Source organism: Catharus ustulatus, chromosome 2, assembly GCF_009819885.2.
Source record: "Catharus ustulatus isolate bCatUst1 chromosome 2, bCatUst1.pri.v2, whole genome shotgun sequence".
NCBI classification, from domain to species: Eukaryota; Metazoa; Chordata; class Aves; order Passeriformes; family Turdidae; genus Catharus; species Catharus ustulatus.
The window spans coordinates 18,069,355-18,087,675 of NC_046222.1; the positions used below are offsets into that span (position 1 = coordinate 18,069,355).

The 18,321-nt window shown below is 41.7% G+C and overlaps 1 protein-coding gene across 10 annotated transcripts in view; it reads right to left on the reverse strand.

Moving 5' to 3' along the window:
• Positions 1-1,089: 1,089 nt before the first annotated feature.
• BBX (BBX high mobility group box domain containing) overlaps positions 1,090-18,321 on the reverse strand; it is a 144,283-nt gene continuing 127,051 nt past the window's right edge. For all 10 annotated transcript variants that reach the window (XM_033053609.2, XM_033053607.2, XM_033053606.2 and 7 more), the window contains one exon: positions 1,090-15,990. In XM_033053609.2, the coding sequence (XP_032909500.1) occupies positions 15,903-15,990 (88 nt within the window). In that variant the 3' untranslated portion in view covers positions 1,090-15,902. The remainder of the gene's footprint in view (positions 15,991-18,321) is intronic.

Below are 18,321 nucleotides of genomic sequence, written 5' to 3' on the forward strand. Positions count from 1 at the left end.
TTCCGAATGAACTCAGAAGCAATCTCAGCTATCCAAGCAGCAGGTATCCTTCCTTGTCTCATCCAGGTACCCACTGGGAGCAGCCAGGAAGAACCCACAAGAAGAGGGGTGCACACAAAAGCTGGAAGGTGAGCTTTATGGTGCATGATGTAAATACTTCTGCCCATATCAGGAAAGCCAATCTATAGGGACACTGCTTAAAACTCAATCACTTCAGTCCCTGCATCACCACAGAGCATCACTTCACTTTATTTATGCCCTTAGACTTTGCTTTGCCACTGACACAGACTGTGCAAGCACAACACGAGAGAAATGCCCTTTTTTTTTGTATTTTGCTAAGAATTTTGTGCATGCAAGGGTAAGAGCATCAGAGTTATTTTTCAGTTCTGTTAGTAATTCCTCTCCAGCTCTACAGGACTCAAAGCACATGCTGATACTCAAGAGCAGGGAAAATGCAGGAAACACCTTGCTATGCTGGGAGGAAAGGAAAAAAAAAGGGCAAATTTTAAGTGAGAAGCAATTACATTGTAAAATCATCTAAATATTAATCCGTACTGGCTGCTCTTGTGGGTTTTTTTTTTACTACTGAGTAACAGGGTGCAATTTGGAAGTCATACTCTGGCTGATTTTGTGTAAAGTGCAACTTTTTTTGTCACTTTTGTCTCCACTGTAGCTTGTTTTTTGTTTATTCCAGGTAGAGTTCCTGGGGGCAAGCAGCACTGAGAAAATCAGGGGGTGCAGGAAGGATTAAGAGTCTATGAGAGCAGGAGAAAAACTGTGAAAAGTGGAGGAAAACACTCTTCCTTCCCCAAGCATCACCAAAGTCTATATTGATGGTAAAAGCTGAGAACTACTGAACATACAGGTTAATTTGCAACTTTAGTGCAGCCTGATAGGCACGCACTATATTTCATATGTTGTGTGTGGCAACAGGAGGAAAAACTCCTAGCACTAAGCCAGGGTGATTACTGGGCTTGGGGAAAATCATTTCATCCCTCCCACAAGCTAGGTTTCTCCTTTTATAGTGCCAGTTCTTCCAATCACAAAGCTGTTGAGGAAATTGCATTTTCTAAACTGCTCTGTTGCCCCCTTTTTAAGCCATTAAGTATTTTCCCTCTCAATGCTTGGAGAATGCCAGCTTCTGCAGGGGATTGTCTGTGGAGATCCTGCCCTTCAAAGTCAGTCTTTGGTCAGCACAGGGATTTCATCAAAGGCTCATACTGGAACTGAACAGACCTGGGTGTCCCATGCATCCAAGCTCCTTGCCATATCCATGCCCACAACTGGGGCCAGATGTCACCTGGAGCCAGCATCTCTAGGAAGCCTCTGCTGTGTCCTGCCAGTGGTACCACTGTCTCAGCTCCTCAACACAGCACACAGGCCCTGTGCTGCTTTGCTGTGGCTCCCTGGGTGTCAGTGCCCAGCTCTGAGCCAGCACATGGAGCAGCTCACTGGGACCCAGGGGCACCATGGCAAACCAGGGGCATCGACCTCCTCGGGCAGCAGGGCCGCCTCTGCCACTGCCTGCGGCTGTTCCTGCTGAGGTCATGGAGCCATGGCTGTGCAGGGCTGCTGCTCAGAGCCCTGGGAAGTGCTGCTGGCCAGGACCCTGGCAGTGTGGGGCTACAAGGGGGAGGCACTAATGCTGCCTGCCACCCGGCCCACGGGGCTTTGCCATTGCCTTCCCCACCTCAAACTTCGTGTGGCCATGCAGAAGACCAGGGCTGCTGGGTCTGGGGCAGGGTCCCAGCACATGCCAGTGTGGCTGGGGCCATCTCTGCCTGGTGCCTGGACCAGCAGAGTGTAAGAGATTTGCCGACCCACTTCTGCAGCTTCTGGTGAGTGTGGCAAAGCAGCCCTGCCCTACCAGGGCACCAGGCACAGCGACCAGGAGTCCAGGCTGAGAATCTCCTGATGAACAACAACAGGAAGAAAATGAAGCCAAGTGCCCAGCTAAGGTCTCCCCTTTGCTTCTCCACTGGATGCCTATTCCCAGTAATGTGTTCTCAGCATGGTCTGTCACCCAGAGAGACTCCTCAATAAACTGTGTCATTGCCCCAGGTAAACTGCTGCACAGACAACAGGGGAGTGCTCAGCTCTTGTAACACACTGGCCCTGCTCCATTAGTCTCCTAAGTGTTTCAAAATTATTCCACTAGTCCTAGTTTGGAGCTGGAGAGAGTATTGCAGGCACAACCACGGGTCTCGGTCTCAAAGCAGAGACCCAGGGAGGCTGCATCACACCCCAGGCAGGGACCTTGCTGCAAGCACAGGTGATGCCTTGCCAGCAGCATCCCACCAGAGGATAGTCAGGAAAAAGGCTGTTTCCAAGGCAGGAGGCAGCAGAGAGAGAAAAGCTGCAGCCAAGGGCAGGCTCTGGCCCCTGGTGGCTCTCCAGCCTCTCACTGTGGCTGGCACAAGCACTGCCTAACAAAATGGATGCTGCTCTCCTTTAGTTTCCTCCTTGTAGTATGGCTTTACTGATGGCCTTGTAGTATCTGAAAAGGGTACCAAGGAAAAAGGCTAGTAAGCTGGGTTGGTTCGGGGCTGGGGATTTTTTGGTTTGGCTTTTGGTTTTTTAACTGTCCGAACTCTGTAAAAAAAATAAAAATTGAAGGCAACTACTGGATAGAAAACACAGCATGAGGAGAAAGGTCTCTTTGAACCTCTCTGATATGGCTATTAACCATCAACCTGACACACCATTCAAAGAAAGAGGTTTTCAAAGGCATGGAGGAGTCCTGTGGTGAGCAAAGTTGGGCTGGTGCTCCTTGAAAATCTCGTCTCAGATTTTGTTTGACCATTATTTCTAAGGTTACATTTATAAAAACAGCTAAAATGCTCCTCTATCTAATGTCATTTGAGGACACTGTCTTTTTCTCCTATATCCCAGAATTTTGTACTTAGGCACTGGGGGAATAAACCACCCTCAAGTAGACAGTCAAACACTGGGAAAAACAGCATAGGAAGTGGCTGATTCTCCACTATTAAGAGGCTTTTAAGGACAAGTTCAACAGCCACCTGTCCACCCATCATGTCTGTGCTAAGTGTAGCTTAACCTGCCTTGGAAATTCTCTAGCTGATGTCTTCAAGCCCCTTTTGGCCCTGTGACTCTGCATCAAGAAAATACTGCCAAGATCTCATCCTGCCACAACCCAGGCTTTGTTAATATCCTCTCTGGCTGTTTTGTTTTCTGCCTTAGCTTGCTGTTTATCCAGAAATACACACAAACACTCCAGACATCCTGTTAACAGTCAGCTTACACTCTCCTCATGCACCACCAAAACCCTGTCTACTTATACAGTCACCCTGAAAAAAGTTGAAAATGGGGAGCAGCAAATCAAGAAGAACATACAGAAATGTCCACCCTGACATTCAAAAGCTGTCACAGAAAGCTTTCCTTCAGCGTTTTTCCATCTTGGAAAATGATGGTGGATCTTACAAGTTGATAACAAACGAGAAAACCCCACACTCACAAGAACCACTGCCTCTTTTAAATATCCTTCACTGGCTCTTGCCCATGGATTGCATGGGTTGGGCATTCAAGAAGCATCTGTTTTCTAAAATCTGCTACAAGTAGCCCAAACAATTATGCAGTTTACATGAAACATAACTGTGTCTTGAGAAAAAAAAAACAAGAAGAAGATAAAAAAGCTAGGAGCCTGGGTCATTTTAAAACAGGCACTCACAAACATCAAGATATTTCCCTTTAGGAAATACCAACACTACTGTGATGATGATGTGTGATGCAGCTTTTCATGTAACAGGATTGCCCAAAGCTGACCTCCCAGCCCCAGTTCCTCTCAGAACAATTAATGTGGCAACATAACAACAACATAACATACAGGGAATGGAAATGACCAAACAGCAGCAGCCACACTGCTCTGTGGATGGCAGTGGGAATCCATCTGTTCACCATTTCTGCAGTAAGCAATTACTTTAGCAACTTAGAAACACAAGCAGAAAATGCAGAATTTTGATTTATGGAGGTGCTGGTCTCTCCTTACAGGCTTGTCTGCACCCCGAGTTAATCCCCCTACCCTATTTATAAATTTCACATGGGTGAAAAAAGACCATCTAGGGACAGACTTAATTGTGAAAGTCTGTCGCATCCTTCCCCAAGTGATGTTTCTTGATGAAAGCAGTGCTCAGTAACAATAACATGAGGATAAAACATTCCTTTACATCAGCAATTACGCCAAGTGCACAGAGCCTTGAGACATCCACCATCACAACAGTATTTCAAGGAGACAGATGAAGTTTACAACAGCAAGTATCCGATGCTTCCACCACCAGTCTCTGACTGTAACAACTCAAACCCACAGGGAACTGCTCTCCCAACACAATCTCTGTCATGCAAATGCCTAGAACAGCTTTCGAACACAAGCAGGTGAAACACACAGAAATTGAAAGCAACGTTTTACGAACTGACAAGACATGCAGGGCAAGAGCCCTTGGCTCCGTGAATCCTGCAGGTGCAACTCGAACTGCAGCTGTCAGCTGGCATCCCTATTGCATCCCTATCCCATCCCTTTGGATGCAGTGGGGCTGCTGCACAGCTTCCCAATGTCCAGGGTGCCTTCTCTGGAGGGAAAGCCATAATGCTGCATGTCTGATCCCACAGGCTGCCCCCCGGTGTGCCTGCTGCCTTAGGTGAGGCTGTATGGGCACAGTAACTGGAAAAGCCAGTATTATGTTTATTTGAATATTTCTTCTGTAATTATGGAGAAAAAAGTGTAATTGTCTGGGGATTGTCTTTTCCTCCTTTAATAAAGGAATTTAGAAATGTGTGGAGTTTTATTTTGCAAGTTAAGGCTTAGCATGAGTTTATGTGAAGGTTATAGATCTCATATGCAGTCCTGAAGGGGGTTTGGTTTGGTTTTATTAAAAAAAAAAAAGAATTTAAGCCATGCACTAAAAAATGAACCAGACTAAATTCCCATAAACTGTGAATCTATTCTCACAATAAACTGTTAGGAGGAGGAAATAATTTATCAGGTTTCAAAAACCTGCTGGTGGCTCTGGTGCTGGTGGGCTTTGCTGCTGTGTCTACTTCCCAGCAGGATCCCACTCCCTGTGCCTATGTTTTTGCAGAAGCTGTGTTTGACACACAGCCACAGCTCAGGAAAACTGTTGTTAAGACACTAATTAAAAACATGGTGAGTTTTTCAGAGTTATGTGGTAGCTTGGGAAGGTGTGGGATACTGTCCATCCTACTGAAAATCTGTGGTGTATTTTGCTACTGATGACTACCAAGTGTTCAGCCTCTCAAAAAAAAAGACAGGAGAGAAAGGCAAGATGACTGAAAAGCAAGGTGAATGATTTGCAAATGAAGCTTAATGTTCCCAACTTCCTGCAAAATAAAGAAAACCATCCAGGGAAGAGACCTGTCTCTACCAAATACAGAGCATTTTCAGTGGGACAAAAACACCCAATCAGTTCTTTATAAACAGCTTTTATGCTGTTCATGTCCCTTGTATCTTGATGGAAAGAAGATTTCCAGCAGCTGAGATTTGTAGGATGGTGGTTTGATGCTGGATGGTGGATAATTCTGAATACAGATGCATATTCCAGGAATGCCACCACATCCTCCCATAAGCACTGTCAGGTGTGACAGGCCAGTGCTGCTAAGGGATTGTCATCTGTGTCTGAGGCAACTCATAGCATCTAAAAAATTTAATTCCTTTCTATTTATCTTAGGACTGTTGAAATAGCTGTATTTGTGGTTTTATTTATCAAAAGTACTAAAAAATTGCTTATCTTACAAACCCCACTGAGTATTTTTGGAGCGGTCTGAAAGCCCAGAAATTTCTAGTTAAGAATACATTTTTATCTCATCTTTAAAGATGCTTTTAAATCCTTGTCGGCAACCCTTGGCCTTTAACTAGAGAACCATTGTTCAAGGTGGAACAGGAAATAGCTGGTTTTTTGTCTAGGTTCTTTAAACTAGTTGCAGATTAACAGAATCCACGGAAATGAAGCTACTGCTTTTATGTTGACTCTTGTGTATTGTGGTATTTTCAAGGTTCTCACCCATGAAACGTATCATGAGTAAAATCCTCATAAATTAGTTATTTCAAAAATGCAACCCTTCCTCTCTAAGAGATTTCCTTGCTGGTATGGATTTCTGCATGAGAAGTAAGTAGTTACCTTCACTTTGAAAGATCCCAGAGCTTAATTAACGATGTCCTAAATGTGGTGCACTACAGACAGTTACTAGCAGAGATGTTTGGAAAAAATTACGTACCAAGATTAAACAGTCACACAGCAATTGCTTCCCTCCATTACTTTGCAGTGTAAAACTATGCCTTGTGCCAGCCAAGCACAGTATATTTTCTTAAGACAGCAAGAAGAATTTCCCTAAATACTGATTCAAATAATGATGAGAACTTGATATTCTTTATGATGTACTTGCAGGGAAGCACTCATTAGCAACACTTAAACCACGTGCCAAATACATCTGTCATCTGGGAGTGAATGGGATGGTTTAGAACTGCATCACCCTCCAAGCAGCTCACACATTACTTCTGACTGAAAAGTTATTGCTACAGTCACTGAAGCAAAACACAGCATCCATTCCAAGCCACAGACGTGAACTGCAATTTCTATTTTTTTTTAGACCGCTTGGCAAACCTTCCTTTTGAAATTGGAACCTTTTGAAGACAATGAATTGTCCATCTGCTGTGATGGTAATTTCCCTGCCACCTTACTTCCGTTAGAAAACTCTGCTCTTCGAAACAAAAGCAAACACAGCCTTGTTGCCACAACCTGTCAATCTCTGTACCGCCTACTGAAATCTGGAAGCTCATGAAGGTCCAACTTCATCATCATGCTCCCAGCTGGGTCTGTTTCACTTCATGTTACAAAAATCTATCTAAGCAGCTGCAGGCAAGCACACAAAGATCCCACACAAAGTTGCTGAGGCACTGACAAACTTTTTGTCATCCTGGAGAGGCTTATAGCAAAAGAACCTCCCCCTGCCAGAGCCCGGCTTTGTGACAAACACCACAGCTGAGAGTCCCAATCCAGATGAATCCTCTCAGAATGTAACAGGGAATCTGTCTGTCAGGGGAGAATGTGCAGTGAATTTCCTTCAAATGACATCACTCTGACCAATGCCAATGGCAATGGCATGCTGCAGGCTGCCTGAATCAATGACATTGATTTTGCAAGACTGAAAACACATGAACTCCAAAGCCATTATAAAAGCCATTATTACTGGATATCAAAACCAAAACTAAGTATCTTAAACTCCTGATGGATTGGGACTACCTGATTTCCAAATTCTCTTCAGCTCCTAAAAACAGACTGTTTTAAATAATCCAGTGGTGCTGACCAGGTATTAAAGGAACCCACCCTTGGAAGAAGGGAATTGATGCTCAAATGGGTCTGACTGAAGCCTGATGCTCTGCTCTAACTGGGAAGCCTTTGGCAGGCCACATACGGAACTTGTACTCCAAAGGTGTATTCCAAAAACTTCTTCTGGATTGGAAGGACATTCTCAGGACCTTAGGTTTTCTCTTTCCCACTGTTTTTGTTTTCTTAAATTGGATGTTGTTTGATGTCAACAGTTGCCTTCTCTTAGTGTGCTGCAATGCTGAGCCTGTAATCCTGACTGAACTGTCTTGATCTTTGAGTCTATTTCAATTAGTTCCTCTTGTTTCACAGGCTGACAAATAAGCTGAAGTGCTGCCCTATATGGAATACATACTTTGTATTTTGTACTTCATACAGGCTGGCTTTTCAACTGGAGTTTCAGCTGGGCTAGCAGCAGTGACATTGTGGGCCACTTCTGCTGAACATCTAATGATTCTCCAATCAGAAAACAACCAATAAAGTATTGATGAAATTTCAAGTGTATTTTAAATATAACTGTATTAGAGCTCAATTTCTTACTGTTGCTGTGCCAAGAACAGTCCACAAAAAAGAATTTGACACCGGATAGAAGGCAGATGTTGTATCTTACAGGTTTTATTTCAGAAAACAAAACAAAACAGAATTTTGCAGCAGAGATAGGAACGCATCTCTTATTTTGTTACAAAGTGCTAGTGTCCTACTGGAGAACTGACAGCCCCATGAGCTGGTGTATAGCATGGCTACTGTATGCCAGGTATACTGTGTCTCCATGCTGTCACATTGTAGGAAAAAAAGTCTCTCTGAAAGCAGGGTTAGTTGTACATTGAAAAACTCCGGGATGAACAATGAAAGGGACCCAACAAATGGTATCAACGGGAGAACAGCAGTGTCTAGCAAAGCGTGGTGCTTGAGTTGGATGATGCCTTTGCACCCTGTGTTTTTCCAGAAGTATTAGTGGAAATTTACCTTACCTGACAGTTAAGAGTCAGTGTAATGCCATGCAGCTGCAAAAAGCAACCTGAGTGAGAGCTGGGTAACAAACCAGCAGTCTAGATGCACTGAGAATTAGCTGAATTCAGCAGGTCTTTAGTTGGAAGAACCAAATGAGAGCAGAAGAGAAAAAATGAGACTTCAAGGAATGAAGATGACTGTTTTAAGGAAATTAAGTAATAAAAAAAAAAAGTGAAAAGTGACTTCAAGGTCCCTGACTGGGCATCCGATACTGACAGAACATGTATTTCTTAAAATTCCTTCCACTTTTTTTGCTCACTGAGTCAGAACTTTCCTTCCCCTTCCCCATGACCTTTACATGGCCTTTAAGGCTGAAGCTTTTCCATTCCTGGTGTTTCTTTGCAGAGATACTGACGCATACCCAGTAAAGGCAGTGCAAGATTGCATACGTTCCTTCTTTCCTGAGTAAATAGCACATCGATAAAAAAAGCCACAAACCTAAAGGTTTCCCTTCTGCTGCTTTTGACTCAGAGACAGGAGATCGGCTCCCATGTGAACACCCAGTGTCTACTGGCTTCATGAAGTCTTTTCTGGAGTTTTCTGTGATTACAAAATACATTGACATCAAGGAGGTTACAGGTATCCAATGACAGAAAAAGAGAAGATCCACAACAGTCTAATTTTTAAGCCCCAAGAGGGTAAAATACATGGGCAGAGCAGATTCCTGGTTTAAACAAGTTTCCAAAGTAGTGGGAACCTACTGCCCTTAAGTTTAAGCATTGATATCACTTGCCGCTTATTTCTAAAAGAGAAACTGTTTCTGAATAAGTTCTCTTATGTGCAAAGACTGAAATCACAGCAAGAGCTTCTTCTGTGGGATGACTTTTATCTTTGTTGACTATCAACAAGCTTCCCAACTGTGCAAAGAAGACGAAATCCACAAATATGAAGTAGATACCTAGAAAGCTCAGAAGAAAAGGCAAACTCTTCTTCCAAAGCCTAACTGAACTGAGTCCTGGCTCTCTCTGTCCCACAATCTCCAGCCTCATGTGATGTAAACCCACAGAATCCTGGGGCACCTGAATGGATCTGTGGATCTTCTAAACATTGTCAACAGTGTTGAGCCAGGCTCAGAAATTTTAAAAAATAAAATGGAAGCTCCCAGTACAGACACATGTAAGGAAGAACAATTGGGCAGAATTTCTTTGCAAAGTAAATGACATCTTCACAGTCATTGTGTAGAAGCTGAATGGATGATCTAACAGAAGACTACATCTTACAGTTCTGAGGATCCATCTCTGGGTTTTGGCATCTTCCATTTTCAGGTGAAAATGAGCTTGTTTAAATATAAATAACCCAACATGTTCATACTGTAGCTAAAAACAAATTCTGCAAATACTGCTAACTCAGCCATATGTTAAAGTAAACAATCATTTGATGGTAAAGCAGGTGAAGTATCAGAAAAGCTCCATTTGAATAGTATTTATTTGCAATCATTAGTTTTAAACGGGAAACTGTTTACAGGCACACGCTAGATAACCAAAATAGAATGAACATAAAGAAATCTATTTAAAGGTCCTTATCAAATATTTCAAATATTTTATTAAATATTTTATTCAGTTTCATTATCACAGTTTAATGTACTTTAGCATGTTATACACATGACTTAACATGTGCACTTAAAAGTATCAAATTAGAGGTTTTTGAATAAAGTATGACATTCTATAAATGTGCTTATTGACTTAACTACACACGACTAAGAAGGCAGTAGCTCTGTTATACCATTGATGGAGATGAACTATTGTAAGGCATGTTTACACCAAACTTTGGAGAGAATAAAACCATATTCTAAGTCAAAATTCAGTGGAAATACATGTGAGAAAAGAAGTTGAAGGATTGGGCTCCAAGAAGAAAGACCATAGCAAATCAGTTGTGTTGAAACTGTCAACAGATACCAGTTATTAAAAGCAAGCATTGCTGAGAAAGAAGGTTTTTGTAGCATCCAGGTCAGCAGGATCTGTGTTTTTTTCAGGTGTGATTTTTGAAACTCACACCTTATGGTGTGTAATGTGAAGAAAAGAGACCAAAATCTAGCAAGGAAGTTGGAAAACTACCATCTGAGAAACTTCAAGTTGTTTTCTGAGCAAATATGGGAACACTTTAGTACAAAGTACGTGCTGGAAGCCACTGCACTCCGATGTGTGTGTGTACGTATACACACGTGCAGACACATGCACGTACATGCCCCTCCTGCTTTTGCTGCCCCCAAAGACACCACTGATAGGAGTAGAGCAGTACTGAGGGGCAAACCAGGTTTCAGCTGTGGAGCTGAAAAGAGCAGACTAGCCCATTACATTCAGGGCCCCAGTCAGTCTTCCTGAACAGGTGTGGTTTTTCCAGTGGAGTACAGCACGGGTCTGCTGGTATATGCTAGCAGCCAAGACCCAGAAACTACAATGCAATTCTTTGGAAGAACTCCACAAATGTTAAGCTATTTGCAGTAGTTTTTAAAATTCCACCTCAATGAAGACCCCAGGTCATGATGATGTGCTTCCCCCAGGAACATCACGCAAGCCCAAGCTTAAATCCAAGAGCATAGTGGTCCATGATTGGGGCTCCCACACTGTCAACAACAATGCTGCCCCTTAAGGAAGGAGGGTTTCCAGCCTAAGCTTGGGTGGGCTGCTGAGTGGAGATCTCATGTCAAGTCTTCCTAGATTTCTGCCATCAAAGAATTAGTGGGGGAACATAAAAATAGACATCCATCTCATAAGCTTCTTAAAGTTGTCACTTCAGTACAGAATACTGAGTATATAAATGTCTATGGTAGTACTGTGGTGAGAGCATAAACCCCACTGTGCCTTTTTCTTGGAGAATTCAGGGGAGGAGGCATGTAACCCTTTCACAGCCTAAACATGTACTTGTTCACGGCACTCAGTGTCCTGAAGTGCCTCAGTATCCTGGTAGCTGTAGTTGACAGTTCAAAAATATGTACAAGGTAAGGAGAATGCCATGAATATTGCAAAACATGGCAAAGGAGCTCTACAACCTATTAAACAAGCACAGCAAACAAACAGCATCTAATGGATAATGTAGGGTATGCAACACACACAAGCTGCACAGTTATGTTTCCTTGCAAACTCAGGACTGTGATTGTAAACTCCAGAAGAAGTTTCAAGAGCAGCACATGGCTTACTCCACACCTCTGGAAACATCAGAAGTCCACCACTCCACGAGCACTGCATCTTCTGCTCTTACAGAAACTGATCTGACTGAACCAAGCAGAGCTAGTGGGCCCAGGTCCTGCAAACCATATGACTGTGGCAGAGGTTAAACAAAAATGCTCCAGCAACATAGTTTGGCTACCACTGTATATTCAGCCTCTATGGTGTCTGCACTATATAAACATCACTCTTGGAAAATGAAGCACACAGCGATATACATATGGTATCAATGGCCAAAAAGATTACATGATCAAGCCTGAAAGCAAATGGAAGTTAACAAAAGTAGTCTTTTAGGAGAGGTAGCCATATTAGACTCAGCATTCAAAAAAAAGGGAGTGCACTCAAAAGGGTTGACATACATTATAGTGTCTCATAGACCCATCATGTTTCTGGTTTCCTACATCATTTTTTTTCAGAATGTACACATCCAGGCACACACACGTGCACACACACACACACACACACACACCCCTATATATACACATCTAAATTCTTTTCTAATTCCCCTTTGTTGCCATAATGTTGCCATATTTAGAATAAAGGACAGCTTTCCTTACATACTCTCTTAGCTGTCCATGTCTATAACTTGCATCAGTTGGTTCAGTATCTGTACAGTAGCTAAACAGGCAGTGGAAATTAAAACTGCTTCAATTAATATCCTGTTGCAAAAGACAGCATCCAAACTATAAGGCATTCCCTTGTACTGATGGGACTTACAACTCTCTACTTGGTACAAACTGCAGAATGCTCTTCAGCCTTGTGCTACAAAGGCAGCTTTCAGCCAAATAATAAAGATGAAAGCTGGAATTTAAACACCACAAATTCACACACTTCTACCAGTTCCTTGTTCTTGTGCCCCTTTCCAACAACGCTTAGCACTTTAATTTCAAAAGTCATGCACCAATGCTATAAAATAGAAACCCAAACTACCAAGAAATCTCTTGCTCCTGACTTTGGAATACTGTATTAGTATAAAAGAGCATTCAGAGAGCTTAAATAATATATTCTTTTCTGAAATCCCAGCACATTCAAGGGGTAGTTACTGCCAAAAGCAGAGCACTAAGTAATCTCCATAGATGTTTTCAGAATAATTTAGTCAGAAAAGACCTGTAAGATAAGGAGTTTTGATTGATTTGGTCTAATACCTGGAAAACAACCTACTGTGGGGATAAGAATCTGCATCTCAAATGTTCTGCAGAACATATTTCCCATATTTGTATACAGTACTAGAACAATTAAGAAGACATTACAGTAATTCTCTCCCAGCTACGTAGATCTGTAGCTTTGGCTAAGAAAATGCATTTTGTATGCCTCAGAACTATGAAATATCGAAGATGACTAAATAAATAAAAGCCATGGAAAACTGGGACAGTACTGCATTTTACACTTGAGACAAGATTCCCCCCTCCCATGGATAAGTCACAGAGGACAACTACAGTAAATGCTTGTCTTTTTTTTTCAAAGAAAGATTTATACACAGGTTCAGATCCAGAAAATAATGTGAAATGCATAAATATTGATAGCTTTAGCTAAGTTAAAATGGGTTCAGTAAAGTATGATACAACATATTCAGAATAAACAAAGCAGAAAAGCATCATATTTTGGTTTGCTTGAGATATACATAAGGTGCAACAATTTCTTCTCTAGAGGCATTTGTGGACAACGTGTTAACAGGTAACAGTGTTTGCTGGTATACTGAAGTACACACAATAGCAGTAAGATTTTCCAAAATGAAAGCAGCTGAAATTAATAAAAATTAAAACAAAACAAACAAGGAAAAAACCCAACCCCAATACAGTAAGATATTGGTCTGAAGTTTTTGTTGTGCTAACAGACTTTGTTACCTGAAAATACTGATACCCCTTCTAGTAGATTCAGGGAAAATTCTAGCTACTCAAATCAAGACATCACTCAGAGAACCAACAAAGGCAAATGCCTAGTGAACTATAAAGCTTTGCAGGATTTCTGCTACTCTCAGTGCCTAATCGCTTAAAAATTAAGCATATCTACAAAAAGGTTTATAAGTATCTGAAAACAGTCATATCCAGTAAACTGACCCAACCCTACCCCCTCTCTAAGGGAAAGTCAAGGAAAAGCAGATCAAGTAAGATATTAATTCATATAGAAAAAAGTAATTTTCTGTTTCTTTTAAAAAAGGTACCATTAATATACAGAAATATCTCCAGGAACAATATTGAAATTTAAATCGAGGAAGGATGGGGTGCTTTGACAAAAATATATCTACTCTAAAGGTTTCTAGAGAAATAAGTTAGTACCATTGTCAACGTGAACGGCCTGCACTGTAACATATTTGGATTTCAGCTAATTATAAAGTGGTCCAAAACTCCAACAGCCACCCTGCTGTGACCCACAAGTTTTAAGTCTTTTAAGTTTCTCCTGTCTTGTTAAAATAACTTATAAAAATTTAATAAAATCTTATTTAAAATACCACCATAGGCTGCAATGGCATTCTAGGGGCTCTTAGACATTTATTCACCTGAATTTTAAAAAAAGCCTTTTCACTGACTCATTGGTTTGTACATTTTGTTGTTCTTCTATTGTTCCCTTCTTTCAACACATGCATCCTCGATGTTGCTGTTTCAGTGACACTTCCCCAGCTATGTGCCTTTTGTCAGACCTTTCATCCTTTCTTAAAACTCTTGTGGTACTTTGTATATTGTTTCCTGACACTGAACCAGAGACTTTCACTTAACTACAACATTGAAAGGCTAAACCTAGCAAGCATTAATAGTTACTGTCCATATGGCTATTACATCAAATTAGTTACAAAATAACCTCAAAACACATTATCAATTCAGTCAAGTATAAATAAGAATGCCTGATAGAATGATGTAAACTCGCATCATTTAAAGACTTAATTCAAAGAACTTCAAACTCAATCTAATACTATCAAAAGTTCAGCCGGTATGACGAAGACTAATAGAAAATTATTGCTGGAGTCCAATTTGGTAAATTGTTGTGCTACAATGCAAAAAGTAGGGAAACATCTTGTGCTATAGAAGAAGTACCCTGTTGAATTTGTAGCTTTAGATCAATTACTAGTGATGATTTTGCATCTATTGGTAGGAATCAATGCTTGGTTATACAATAGTGTAAGCCAGAATAGTGAAGGTAACAGGCCAAGTGATACACTTGGCCTGCTTTTGGGATGTATTTATGAGAGCAAAACACAAAAATTCAACACAAGCAGAGACAGAAACTGGCAGATGGATCTGTTTGGTAGTCTGAATTCAGTCAAACGCTACTCTTCAGTTGTAGTTTAACTGTATACAGCTTTCCACTTTACCAACACAAACTGTAATTGGCCCTTCATGCAAACTCTGAAGCTGATTTGGACTGTGCATAGTAACTACAACAATGCCAGTGTCTGTATAATGCAAAAGGTATGTGTATTGGTGTACACCGTATCGAAAAGTCATGGTTTTAAGTTATTCAGAACTGTGAAATAATACTAAGGTCACTTTTGAAAAACGCATTTGCAGTACTTTTTGTTTGCAGGAAAGTTTCACCAAGTCGCTCAGATATCTATGCAAAAATAAAGGAACCCTCCAAGGCATGAAAGACAAGTCAATTATCTGCAGTATTTTCTTTTCCATACACCACTCCTTTTTCTAATGCACATCATCCTGGTTATTCAAAGCTAAATTAAAAAGAAACAAACCCAAACGTAGCCTGTCAGAACTTTTCCCAGTAAACTCTACCACTCTGGTGGCAAATATAAAAGTGCAGAACATCTGGACCACGTGGCTGCCCAAACACCGCTAACAATGGTACATCTGTCCAGGCTGCCTTGAGTTCTCTGGAACAGGTTTTAAATTCATTCTACAATATAAACGTAGGCATAACCTATTAATATAAACCATCTTAGAACTTAAATCTTCATGTACAAAAATGACTAAGAATATCTAATAGTAACTAGTGCAGTGCGTCAGTGTTTTTGTTGTTTTTTTTTTTAATTTTTCATTTAGAATAACTAGGTATTATATGAAACTAGTTGTCGTACTCTCTGGTTGGTAAAAGAGATGCTGTGTGAGCTAACAGTAAAGGCAGCCTTTTTCACACCAACCATCTGTTTACTGTTTAAAAGCCTTCAATAGAAAGCAAGCTCTGGGATCATTCCACTCCATTTCAGTTCATTACTAGACAATATCACCCTCCTACATACTGGGTTCCAATTTGAGGACCTGGCCCAAGTTGCTAACGTCTGGCTTCCAGTGAATTCTGGGCCACTCAGAGCAATAAGCACTTTATTGCAGTCTCTAGTTCCATCATATGGACTGACTAGCTTCCCTTGGTAAAGACAAGGCTAGGATATTAGGTAAAGCACAATGTTTTACAATAAAGTGGAGCTTCACTGGTCAGCGCAGGAAATAAGCACTGGAGCCTGAGACATTTCATTTGGCTGTCCATCATGTGGGAGAGGTGTGGCCCTCTGACTTCTGCAAAAGAAGAAAAGAAAAGCCACCCATCAATACTTGGGGCACGGGAGGTGCCGTTATCAGACCAGAAAGGACGGGAAGCAGCAGCTGTATGGTTTAGCACCCCACACCACAGCATGGTAACTTCCTCACTGCTGCAGGTGCTCACATGCTTTGGGTACAAGTGCTTCCAGGTGTCCCTGCAAGAGTAACATAGCGTCCTGAGGACAACCTACATCAAAAGGCAAAGGCAGGAAAAAACAAGATGTGATGGTATTTGACTACACAAAGCAAAATCCACAGCGTAAGAGTAAGTTAAGAGCGTGCAAGTGCTGTGACTCATTTTGCAAAGGAGCTGCTGCAGCCCTGAGAAGCAGAGCACACAGTACACGTGTGGCAAAAGAAGGAAAAGGCACAGAGGCAGATTGTATTAGTGCAAGTCAGCAGACAGCTTTTAAGCAATATGGAAATAAAATCATCAGCAGAGTTGTACTGGGATTCCTTCACATTACGTGACTACAGCCTAGCATATCTCTTTCATTACTACAGCAGTGTTAATTTACAAGTGATCCCTTGGCACAGGGTATCATAAAAATAAACTGTGCCAGAATTATGTGCTGGAAATCAACATCAGTCATGGTACCAAATGGACTTGGGAGAATTCCTTTGTAGCTTGCCTTTTAAAATACATACACCAAGCATATCACTGCCTGTTATTTACTCTCGCAGGCGAGGTCCTATTTTTGTTACAGTATTTGTCATTGGTAGCAATGAAAAACTGGGGCTGGCTTCTTATTTGCGCCAGGACCACTTTACCTCACTCTGGCCCAGCTAAGACCCCCAGCAGAGGTAACTATGTGCTTCACAGAACCAGAGTGCGATGAAGTGGCCTTGGCACAAAATGCAGCTCAGACTCAGTGCTTAACCAGGGCATGCACAAGGTAAATAAAGCTAAGCAGAAGACTTCAAATGAAAACCATGCTGCCAGAAGGATTCCATGTCCCAAGGCTCTATGAAACTACTTAATAAATTAAATTCAAAAGAAACACATCAAGCAAACCTCCAACTCTTTTCTTCACATTTCTGGCTATTTGCAAATAAAGTGAGTTACAAAAGGTAACAACAGTTGACAGAGCAGAAAAAAGAGAAGCATCTAGCCCGTAAGATTTAGGTTTCAGTTTTGACTTCCATTTGTCAAGTCTGTGAGAGATGTGGCTAACTTTCTACTGGAAGAGTCCTCCCCTATTGTCATTTCACCTCTCTCAGGGTGATTACAAACATGCATTTCCAACAGCTGCAGCCCATTGCTCGAGCTACATGACATGACAGGCAGATAGGATTCACAGAGAAAGACCCAAGCACAAAGCTCTGCAAAACATTAGCTTGCTTCAACACAAGAGGAGGACAAGAACTCTTAAGAGGCACAAGGAAGAAGAACCACAGCAGAGCAAATCCTGTTGCTTTTGTGCATTTCTGGTCAGCGTTAATGGCAGTCAATGAAACCACAATGGTGTGAATGAAAGCAGAACTTAGCACAGCACTTCCACAAGTCCCATTTTATAGCTTATGATGAGAGACAGGCTGACTGCAGTGTGAAATCACTTCTCATCCAAAGCAACACTGCTTAAGCAAGACAACAGCTTCTGCAGAGAGGAACCGGCAAATCTGTTTCTTGTAGGGCTCCTGAGCTTCTAAAAAGCCTTTGAGCATTTGATGTGCAGCCTGAACACAAAGGACTGGGTTTGTCAATGGGGCCCATGAGAGTTAATTGAGGCTGTGAATGGTTTCATGAACTGCTGCCTTGAGGAGCTGCTTAGGCAGCCAGCTATCTGTCAAATGGCACCTGCATTGGCTGTGATGGTTTCAAATTGGTCCAATGCTTCCTCAATGAGTTTCCACTGAAGGAGAGGGATGGGGTTTCATACCCAGTAAGTTACATGAAAGAACAACACTGGATCATCAACAGCCAAGGAGGACCTGCTGTCTTTGGTTTACTCCCATCCAGGTCTGGCCATGCTGAACTGATTCATAAGCCATAAGTAACCTGCACGTTCTCCACCTTATCTGTATAGATGGCCTCCTCAATAACTGAGAGGACCAACCCAAACTACCCTGGCTTTCCATCATCCAGAGTTGTTCTGTCTCATGCTACTCTGCAGATGCTTTGCCTTTACACAACGCAGCACAAGAGTAAGAATAACAAGTTAGCCTCCCTTGGCCATGCTCAGCATAAAAAGTTAATCTCAAAATGTATGAAATTCTCTCCACCATCTCAGGTTTAAGGCCACTGGAAAATGCAAATCAACATGCAGTAGCTATTTATATCTGCTATTGTCTGACATATAGCATCTG